Source organism: Argopecten irradians, chromosome 4, assembly GCF_041381155.1.
Source record: "Argopecten irradians isolate NY chromosome 4, Ai_NY, whole genome shotgun sequence".
NCBI lineage: Eukaryota > Metazoa > Mollusca > Bivalvia > Pectinida > Pectinidae > Argopecten > Argopecten irradians.
The window spans coordinates 8,744,169-8,756,439 of record NC_091137.1 but is presented as its reverse complement, the minus strand read 5'-3'; the positions used below and the strand labels follow the sequence as shown (position 1 = coordinate 8,756,439).

Genomic DNA, 12,271 nt, shown 5'->3' with positions numbered 1-12,271 from the left:
TGTATCATAAATATCCAACTTATTACTTAGGCATTGTATCATAAAATATCCAACTTATTATTAGGCATTGTATCATAAATATCCAACTTATTACTTTAGGCATGTATCATAAATATCCAACTTATTACTTAGGCATTGTATCATAAATATCCAACTTATTACTTAGGCAATGTATCATAAATATCCAACTTATTACTTAGGCATTGTATCATAAATATCCAACTTATTACTTAGGCATTGTATCATAAATATCCAACTTATTACTTAGGCAATGTATCATAAATATCCAACTTATTACTTAGGCAATGTATCATAAATATCCAACTTATTACTTAGGCATTGTATCATAAATATCCAACTTATTACTTAGGCATGTATCATAAATATCCAACTTATTACTTAGGCAATGTATCATAAATATCCAACTTTATTACTAAGGCATTGTATCATAAATATCCAACTTATTACTTAGGCATTGTATCATAAATATCCAACTTATTACTTAGGCATTGTATCATAAATATCCAACTTATTACTTAGGCATTGTATCATAAATATCCAACTTATTACTTAGGCAATGTATCATAAATATCCAACTTATTACTTAGGCATTGTATCATAAATATCCAACTTATTACTTAGGCAATGTATCATAAATATCCAAATTATTACTTAGGCATTGTATCATAAATATCCAACTTATTACTTAGGCATTGTATCGTAAAACATCCAACTTATTACTTAGGCAATGTATCATAAATATCCAACTTATTACTTAGGCACTGTATCATAAATATCCAACTTATTACTTAGGCATTGTATCATAAATATCCAACTTATTGCTTAGGCACTGTATCATAAATATCCAACTTATTGCTTAGGCATTGTATCATAAATATCCAACTTATTACTTAGGCATTGTATCATAAATATCCAACTTATTACTTAGGCATTGTATCATAGATATCCAACTTATTGTTTAGGCATTGTATCATAAATATCCAACTTATTACTTAGGCATTGAATCATAATTATCCAACTTATTGCTTAGGCATTGTATCATAGATATCAAACTTATTGCTTTGGCATTGTATCATAAATATCCAACTTATTACTTAGGCACTGTATCATAAATATCCAACTTATTACTTAGGCATTGTATCATAAATATCCAACTTATTACTTAGGCATTGTATCATAAATATCCAACTTATTGCTTAGGCATTGTATCATAAATATCCAACTTATTACTTAGGCATTGTATCATAAATATCCAACTTATTACTTAGGCATTGTATCATAAATATCCAACTTATTGCTTAGGCATTGTATCATAGATATCCAACTTATTACTTAGGCATTGTATCATAAATATCCAACTTACTACTTAGCCGTTGTATCATAAATATCCAACATATTACTTAGGCATTGTATCATAACACGTTGTATTATGAGGATCCAACGTTCGTTTTAAGACATTGTATCATAAATATCCTATTTTTGTTTTGTGATTTTGTATCATGTCTTTTTACGTTTGTTTAGACACTTTGTATCAGGAATATTAATTTTTTGTTTGGTTGTTTGGACATATTGTATTATGATGATCCCACTTTTGTTTAGTGACATTGTGTTATAAATAAGCAACGTTTTATTTTCAAGAAATCTATTTATACATATCCGATAATTCGACGGTAGACCATTTACTTATCTAAATGATTTTTGAAGGGTTTGTATTTCTTAGTGGAAGACATGGAAAATAGTAGTTGGACACCATGGAGCTGTTAGTGCCGTCTAGGTTGGCTGATAGGATGATCAACAAAACTAATTGTGATTCTGTGTAAGAAGTGAACTATAATACGCTACAGTTCGAATAATTCCTTTTTTTACAATTGTGAGTAGGTACCTGTAACTGTGTGCTAATTTAGGTAGCAGGTTACGGTATGGTAGCTGTATATATGTGTAGCCCTCGGTATTGAAGAATACACATACGTGTAAACATGTCTTTATTTAACAAAGGTATCTATTTCTCCAGGGTAGACTTTGTTTTATTGTCGTTTGAATAAATTTGTTCAGTAAAACCGTGACATAAGATCTGTTTCTACGTGAAGGATGTTGAGCTCAATCGGCCAGTGTATAGACAATGTAAATACTATTGAACCTGATAGAACAGGTCATTCCTCCGTATATTGTATACCAAGTAGTTATAAATAGATTGATCACGATGTCATGGGTGGCAATGTAGCCAATGAAAACAGGCTGTGTTTTTTAGGTTTTGGGAAGACTAAACAGACCATATGTTAAACCTATATTATATACACCCTTGGAATGACACAAGCTTGGTAAATTATATGGCCATGCATGGTCTACGACGAGTTCCGCTTTCTTGATTTACGTCTTATATAAACTGTACGAGTAAAATGTTTTACTGGGTTCTACATAAAACATTAGGTAGCATTAATTAAGGGGTATGGTCTGTCTGTACCTGGTAGCTACTCTTTGGTGATCAATATTGAGCTTTTGTTTGGTAGATAGGATTTCATAATTCCTGTAGTAGAGTATACAATGTACCTACTATAACCAGTCATTACTAAATCCTAGTCTAGATCTTACAATCGATTGGGAACCAGTTCCCTGTAATTGGCTATGGTGTTTTCGTAGTAAGGGCTTGGCTAATAAAGGGATATAGACGATTTCATAACATTGAAAAGTTGACGTTTGAATTCGTTGACAAGCAAAGTTGACAGCAATATCACTTTCTGATCACATTACTGCGTCAATAGGAAACAGGTGTAGGTTGACATATCTACATCAGTTACATAAATGTTACCGTGGAACCGTGTCACCCACAAATCAATCCAGTCACCACATATTATATATCAATTGGTATTTACAGGATTAACATATATAACTTGTCAAGCCGACAATTTTGTTATGCGGAATAAAAGAGCCTTCTATTCTCGTAACATATGTGCGCTAGCTGACATGGTATTGATACTGTGAACAATGTACACATCACGACATTTCTCAGATAAATTAGACGTACATATCTATCCACTTATATAGCAGCAACTGACATATAAATTAAGGCTAAGAGAACGAACATCGGGTTCATTGCACATGCACACACACATACAAAACACACGCATGACCGTTCGACCACACCCGTATCATCCCCATACACAAACTCCACTCACCTGGGGTTTGTTGAGCTGCAGCAATCCCCAGCATCAGGTAAATTATTCCTAGTGGACAGGCCATCATGGCCAGTTTGTCCGAAACGTTCGCCATACCTGTACCGTGTACACAGGTAAATGGTTGACTGTGTCTCGCTCTCGACACAATTATATTGTTATTACGGTGAGGTCACGGCTGACAGATTTTCACCTGTGTCGGGTAGTTCGCTTTTCGAATGGCCGTGTTTTCAATGACTGGTATCCCCGTCAATGTAATTCAAATCGTATTAACCTGAACTCGGGTATAGGTAAGGTAAACATCATTATTCATTAACCAGATTGGTCACGTTTAGCTCTCCTTCGTTCTTTAGTTAGCGAGTGCTGTCGATGTTAAGGTGATTGTGTGATCAGAAATATACATGCATACATATATGAAACGAAATATACATACATGCGTGCTAAATTTACGGGTAATATACAGACTGCGGCCATATACAGTGTAAGTATTACACACGTACGTGTAAGATAGATATTATGCGTTTAAGGTAAAACAACACACGTTATAACTAATTAAGAATGGATAGTCTATTTTACACAAATGATTAAAAATCGATAAAGAAGCGAGAAGATGTACCTACTAGGAACCGGGCATGAATAACGATCAATATTTTGATTTACAGTGAAATGACCAATATACATGTAACTAGCAGGTTATTAAAATAAATGAGAATGAATTAGTTTCCCCTTGACATTTATCTTCATATGAACCTGACTGTTGGTGTTTCCTTGGCATTCATACTCATATGACCCTGACTGTTGGTGTTTCCTTGGCATTCATACTCATATGACACTGACTGTTGGTGCTTCCTTGGTATTCATTCTCATATGGCCCTGACTGGTGGTTTTTCTCCTTGACATACTTGCAAATATTAACCTGACTGTTGTTGTTTCCTTGACATTCATCCTCATATGACCTTGACTGTTGGTGTTTCCTTGACATTTATGCAAACATGAACCTAACATGAACCTAACATTTATGCAAAAATGACCCATAGACAAATACAAATCCAAGAATCAACTTGATGTTAAGAAAAAAAGTGCACTGGGCAAAACCATCTTTCCAATATCTATAATTGTTATAATATTATCGGAAAAGACTGCCGCATGACTAGAAGAAAATAAAGTAAAATATAGTAAGTACATTTGGTACACATTCGGAAACAACTGTGATAAAACAACACTCCGTCATATATTATACATAAGCATTGGGTTAGTTTTGGTTGATCATGTGGGTAAATGACGATGCTGTGCACCAACAAAATCAGTATTTATTCTGATTATGAAATGTTATTGAGAGATCCTGCTTCAAATACAGAGAAGTCCAACAATACTTTGAGGACCTGTGATCCAACGTACAGACAAACAAACAGATGGTGATTAAAATAATTGAGGAGGTAAAGTAAACAGCCTCCTAGCGTCACGTGACTGGGTAGATAAAGTAAACATCTTCCCTGTGTCATGTGACTGGAGGTCTGATCAGCCAATAAAAAACAACTCGCTAGACGCTTTACTGTGTAATTGCACATATATGTTTGTCAGATTATCCTATACATCACAAAGTCGTCCTTGTTAATTTTACATAATCGTTAACAAATCGGCGTGTGCGTCAAGTATGCAAGAAGGCAGTAGGCTTACCAAACACAATACCATTGAATTAAATCATTCAAACACTTCCAAATGCAGTTTGAGAAAAATTTGTCGTAACTTACACTAGGACAAGTTATAGATATGTTTAAGCTCTTGTTTCAAGTGCCTCTTTATCGGCTAAACAATGATTAATCTTATTTTTTAATTTGCAACATTTGGTAGGACAGTGTTAACAGCATCCATAATTGAGTCTCGACCGTCTCGCTGAGTCTCGACCGTCTCGCTGAGTCTCGACCGTCTTGCTGAGTCTCGACTGTCTTATTCTCGACCGTCTTGCTGAGTCTCGACCGCCTTGCTGAGTCTCGACCGCCTTGCTGAGTCTCGACCGTCTTGCTGAGTCTCGATCGTCTTGTTCTCGACCGCCTTGCTGAGTCTCGACCATCTTGCTGAGTCTCTACTGTACGGAGTTTAGACCCTCTTGCCTTTGGACGTATATTACCATACAACGTCTTGTCGCTATCAGTGAGGTCGAGGGGACAAAGAACTGAATTGGATAAAACAACAAAAAATGTTATGTATCAAACAAATACGAAACAATGTCAACAAAAACGTGCAACAGATTAGCATCCATTGATTCATAGAAAAGTCGATAATATTTATAGTAACATTTAAAACCATTTTAATGTTTCGAAACACTCTTGATTATAGATAGAGGCCCAGCGACAAGTTTACGATACATCTCGTTTTAGTTTTAACATCTCGCATAATAATACAAAAGACAAACAAGATCAAATAGGCCGCTTCGTATAATCGTCATAAAACTATTGTACACACTCAAACAATCTTGTAAAATGAATAACATTGATTGTTGTAAAAGTGTGACAGTCCATGCATGCCCAACGCAATTTAAGGTTTACTTTTCAAAATGGACTCAATATATAAGTGCTATAATGTGTTCTAGAGAATAAGCACCAATACCAGTACATAGGACTATATCTAGGTAGCGTTTTATGGTCCCTGATCAGGAACGTGCTCAATATAATGTAGAATATAGAGATTCAGTCATGCATCACTCGTCAAGCCTGGTATCATCGACTGATTTCAAATGTTCTAGGTGTCGTGGTTATACAAGTATATCAATCTATTTATAACATATTAGTCGGTGTTAAAAAGTAGAACAAACTTGTACGAATGGAAAGTTTGCTGCTTGGCCACAGTCTGTTAAGTCATAGAGTAAGATCATTTGTCTAGGTACCTGGCTGTCATAAGGTCTAGTCTTATTAAAATTCCGGATCAGCCAGTATAGGGTGACACCTCTATCATGAAGTAATGGGGATACCTTTTTGTGATATCGTCTATTCATGTACGCGATGCAAATTTAAATTTTTTAAGCAGATTTCTATCGGCAACATTTTGAGGCATAAAAAGGTAATTTGATTTGAAACTCATGAACTCGATCCCACAGCAGTATTACTACCCATCTCAGCAACATCCTGTTCCAGACGCTACAATAGCGGCATTCACACAAAGTTTGTTACTCCTTTTAATTTAGGACTGTTGTCTCTTTCTCAAAAATAAAAAAAAAATTAAATGAAGAGAAGATATAAATCTCCACATCCACAGGCTATTGGGCCGGGATGTGATGGCCAAAAGGTAATGCTATATGGCTTATCCAGTGTCATGACGGCAACAGAACGCATATACACTGTAACCCACTTCATTCATTATCAAAATAATCAAAATACAGATATTCATAGATATATCTTATGTAAATAAAATCAGTTGTTCATTAAAGAAAGGGAATTCTGTTTGATTAACATTAACTGTAACACGACTGTAGCCGGCTCTACTTACACAATCGATTCAAATGTGAACTGAGCACACCGAAACATGTAAAGAAATAATGGACATGTCTCGATATCATCCTGATGTCTAGATTACCCAAATCTGTCTAAACTTCAAGGTGGTACCTCCTAGAACGAATAATCATACCCTGCCTCCACTCCGTTCCCGGCAGGGTATGAATTCCACCCCGTTGCCGCTAGTGTTGCAAGCCCCGATGTGATCCACATCGGGCACTTTGAGACTGATAAAAATATATTTTTCGGGTATTATCCTTATGTAACTGTATTGTTCTGACAACTATGATCAATATTCAATTCACAAACCTTTCGATTATAATCTTTCATCAACTATTAGTGGTAAAATCGACGGCAAACACAACACATGTATAATTCTGTTCAAATACGCCGCCATGTTTGATTTACCGGAAACCGTGACGAAATGAAACAAATATGTTTAAAAGTTTTAAAAAGCCAACAAACTAAGAATAAATATGGTGAAACTGAACAAATGTAAGTATTATTAAGAATTAAGCAAAAAAAGAATTTTTAAAGTTCATGTTAAAAACTTTGTAACATTTATTTCTTTCGTAGTGAAAATTTGTAGGTCATTCCATATATGGTACTAGGTGCCATATTTGGAGCGCGAGACTTTCTAACGAGAAGCATCATGGCGGCCAAGTGAGCCGTGTCGGAGATGTGAGCCATTCAAAAGTGCTTCAAAACATAATTTTGACAAGGAGGTGGGTAAATAAATAATCATTTTATGTTAAAAATGTTTGATTTTGTTGAATTTAATTAAAAAATTACATGACACACATGAAATGCAACATTTTCACCGCTGGATGTTTTGCAACACTACGGGCAATGGGACGGAATCGTAGCTCTGACGACGACCATATGTCAGAAATCTTCCGTCCGTCGTTCAGAGCTACGTCATCGCAGGTGGTACCTCCTACACCAACACCTGACTTTATTAACAGGAACAAACCCTAGAATACCCATCCACCTTTGGTTTCTACACTCAATCTAGGGAATGTAAGGATCCAGCAATGGATAGAATGATAACCTGAAGATTAAAAATTCTTATTGTAAAAACACCCCGTTGGGTTCGTTAATATCAGCGAAGGTGAAGGTAATTAACCATTACTGAAAAGACTGTGATATCCTCCATGGTTGATGGAGTTGCGATTTTAAGACAAAAGACTAGTTTTGGTAGGTTACGAGGATATCCAGATTTTAGAATGATGATACGAGTCATTTTTAGAGCGAAGCAATTATTCTAACAGCATAGACGATTTGTTCACCAAAGATGATGTTGAAGTTGGTCAGAAATTCATTCATTTTACAGCTGTATTATCAGAGAATTTCCTGGGCTTTAGCACCAGTTTGTTTAACATTAACATATTGAAGGAAAGACACAGACACAAGACAAATGAAGTGTCACAGTTTGGGAGTAGGAACGTAATGGTTATCGGCGTAATACTCGATAATCTGGCGTGGTGTAAAACATTGTTTCATATGATATGGTGTAGTATGATGTAAAACTATGGTGTTAGTAACACAGTTTTTATCTAATAACAAATTTCTGGTTAAAACATATGATATCCTCTACACCAAACTCTGTACATATATATCGTATGATAAACATCAAAAACCCCTGCAATCATAAAATATTTCGACATGTTTCCACTCATTATCTTGTTCATTTTCAAACAATTCAAGTTTTAGCACAAACAACACTATCTGATAATTTGTTCCACACCAATGCTATTCGTTATGAAAACCCTTTTTCTCTTCATAAGCGTCCATTATTGTGGGTAAAGGAATTTTTCCTGTATAACCGGACCGAATGGAAACCTCTTTACACATTTTCAAAAATCTTGTAATCGGTGAGCAAACTGTATCATATCTCCTCTCGCTATCTCCTGAAAGTTAATTTTGACAACTGTGTGTATTTTCGTCTTTCTGGGACTTCTCATGATAACACAAAATCTTTTGCTGCCTAATAAAATACATATCTGGTACAGCGCTCAGACCTGTAGGTTATATAGATATATGCATCGCATCGAAGAGCCTTAATTTCACAAAGTATTATATATACACTCTCATATAGCTGCGCTGTCCCCCAAATACAGCTTGATCTATGTTTTCATGTTTGAATTTGCTAAGCATTTTTGGTTATTGAATTGTTAAGTTGATTTGCATATTTTAACATCATCATTTGAAGTCGTCATTTGCATTTAAAAGTCAAAAAAAAGAATAAGTTATATTTTTTATTTATTCATCTTTTGGTGCAAGATACTTATCCGATGATTTTTAACTTCAAACTTAAATTTTCTCACTTATTTTGCGGAAATTTATTACAGCGCTCAGACCTGTAGGTATATATATATATATATGTATGCATCGAACCAAACTGCCTTTATTTCACAAAGTAGTATATACAGTCTAAAATAGCTGCAAACAGCCGCCAAATACAGCTTGATCAAAGTTTTCATGCTTGGATTTGCTAAGCAATTTTGGCTGTTGAATTTTTAAGTGTTAAGGTGGTATGCGACACATTTAACGTTATCATTTGAAGTCGAGATGATTTTTTAAACTTCCGAAATTTATTTGCATCTCTGACAGTGCTCATACATAATGCCAATTGTTCTAACCATTGATCGAGTTAATTAGTGGTGATCAACTGTTTCAGAATAATTAAAGGGAATGCTTATTTTGTATATTTATCTTGGAATTGACGTGTTCCTTCATTAAGTTAACCTATACAAGATTCTGTCAGTTCGACTGTTAAAAGGGAGATAACTAGTATAATGGAATAATTTCATATATATCTAGTGCTACTGGTTAACTTTATATAAAATTTACTGTAAAAGTATAACTGTATAGGGTTACTGGTTAACTTTATATACAATTTACTGTAAAAGTATAACTGTATAGGGTTACTGGTTAACTTTATATACAATTTACTGTAAAAGTATAACTGTATAGGGTTACTGGTTAACTTTATATACAATTTACTGTAAAAGTATAACGGTATAGGGTTACTGGTTAACTTTATATACAATTTACTGTAAAAGTATAACTGTATAGGGTTACTGGTTAACTTTATATACAATTTACTGTAAAAGTATAACTGTATAGGGTTACTGGTTAACTTTATAGACAAGTTACTGTAAAAGTATAACTGTATAGGGTTACTGGTTAACTTTATAGACAAGTTACTGTAAAAGTATAACTGTATAGGGTTACTGGTTAACTTTATATACAAGTTACTGTAAAAGGATAACTGTATAGGGTTACTGGTTAACTTTATATACAATTTACTATAAAAGTATAACTATATAGGGTTACTGGTTAACTTTATATACAATTTACTGTAAAAGTATAACGGTATAGGGTTACTGGTTAACTTTATATACAATTTACTGTAAAAGTATAATGGTATAGGGTTACTGGTTAACTTTATATACAGTTTATATACAATTTACTGTAAAAGTATAACTGTATAGGGTTACTGGTTAACTTTATATAAAATTTACTATAAAAGTATAACTGTATAGGGTTACTGGTTAACTTTATAGACAAGTTACTGTAAAAGTATAACTGTATAGGGTTACTGGTTAACTTTATATACAAGTTACTGTAAAAGTATAACTGTATAGGGTTACTGGTTAACTTTATATACAATTTACTATAAAAGTATAACTATATAGGGTTACTGGTTAACTTTATATACAATTTACTGTAAAAGTATAACGGTATAGGGTTACTGGTTAACTTTATATACAATTTACTGTAAAAGTATAACGGTATAGGGTTACTGGTTAACTTAATATACAATTTACTGTTAAAGTATAACTATATAGGGTTACTGGTTAACTTTATAGACAAATTACATGAATATGAGATCATTGCATGGTTTCGACGTTGAAAGAGTACATAGTTCTCGTTTAGTATGATGATCGTTGTAAACAATAGCATGATCAGGTGTAAAAGTATTTCTATATTACTATATGTACCCTACACCCACTTTAGTTCATCTTTCACATAACACAACCATTCACTTCCATTTTCAACCATACCACGATAAGATACAATTGTCCGTAATTTTGTAATTTTATCCAATATCTGAATATTCTTATTTTTCTAATAATTTCCATCTATCTAGTTCTTGATAAATCATGGAATTTGGACTAGGTTTTTAACCCCTAATATACTTTTACAGTAACTCAAATGCAAAACCCCTCAAAATGCATCATACTTTTAAAATTTCATTAACATAAGTGTCAAATACATCAAGTTAAGTTCCAATATTAATATCATGTAGTTCAACTGAATGACAACCATCTTTTTAAAAAAAAACTCATCAAATATTTAAATATAATGAAAACATCTGAGGAGATAAAAAAATCTTCGAATCGACGTAATTTGATAAACTTCATTAAATCTAACAACATTTTACATCATTACATAACGATAGAATAAAACTTAACATTTTACCCACAATGCCTTCCTTACATTATGTGTACCATAAATTTGCCTGTCAATGTAATCAAATGCTTTTTATATTCAATAAAACAGCAATATAACTTCTTTTTTTCAGTGATTTACGTATAATGTTGTGTAAAGCAAACATTGCATCTATGATTGAGTGTCCTTTTCCGATTGAGCATTTGTTACTTTTGAGTAGGCGACTTCAACGTCATCAATCTTACATTTAATATAGTTTTTAATAAATCGAAAACAACTTACCAAAATCATTCCTCTATAATTATTTTCATCGTTTCTGTCATCTTTCTCAAATACAGAAATACTATTCCCAACATATCAAGCCTGAGGGTAATATCTGAAAATAAAAAATATTGTAATACAACAAGACTTGTACAATTATATCATTACATAACTTGTCCGTCCAGAAGCCTTTGATTTGATTTGCAGTATTTATCGATAATTTCAGTTTCAGAAACATATTCATCTGATTATTTAAAGATTACATTAGTTTTTCTTTTCTTCGTGTTCTCTCAAAGAATTAATTGCCACACCATCCCCCTCGTGTACAATTGAGGGAAGTTTACTGAAATAATTAAAGAAATATGTTAAGTAAGAATACCAATAACATTTAACTTTCTCTTTTTGAATTGGCGCTTTTTGGTACACATTTCACTGTTCTGATTTATATAAGAGTTTCAATTTCAACTCTATTTTATGATAAATGTTTTTATATACATGTATATGTACAAATATTCCTTTATATGCATTTTTATATTTGATAAATTTGTTTTTATATGCTTCATTAAACCATGGTTTGTCTTCAACATGTACGTATACTACTGCCTTAGATGATTATTTCATTTCAACCAATTTTATTGAAATTGAGGATTGGGCGACAGCCAAGTATATATAGTTAAGGTTCTTACCAATCATACAAGGACCCAGTATCACATTATATAGAAATGTCTGTATTTCATCATTATAAAAAACCTGCAACCGAGAACAATCATTACAGATAGCTATGTATAGGCCTACATATAGCTACTTGCGATGTTGTCAGCCGAAGAGCATGAAAAGTCAAGATATACTCCGATGGTCGTGATTAAATATACA

At 33.3% G+C, this 12,271-nt stretch overlaps 2 protein-coding genes across 3 annotated transcripts in view; one reads left to right on the top strand and one right to left on the bottom strand.

Moving 5' to 3' along the window:
* LOC138322086 (very low-density lipoprotein receptor-like) overlaps positions 1-3,566 on the bottom strand; it is a 28,415-nt gene extending 24,849 nt beyond the window's left edge. Inside the window, exon 1 of the mRNA XM_069266141.1 lies at positions 3,195-3,566. Coding sequence (XP_069122242.1) covers positions 3,195-3,288 — 94 coding nt within the window. The 5' untranslated portion in view covers positions 3,289-3,566. The remainder of the gene's footprint in view (positions 1-3,194) is intronic.
* The window catches only part of LOC138320526 (uncharacterized), a 288,019-nt gene that overhangs the window by 228,474 nt on the left and 47,274 nt on the right, over positions 1-12,271 (top strand). The gene's annotated exons all lie outside the window — the stretch shown is intronic.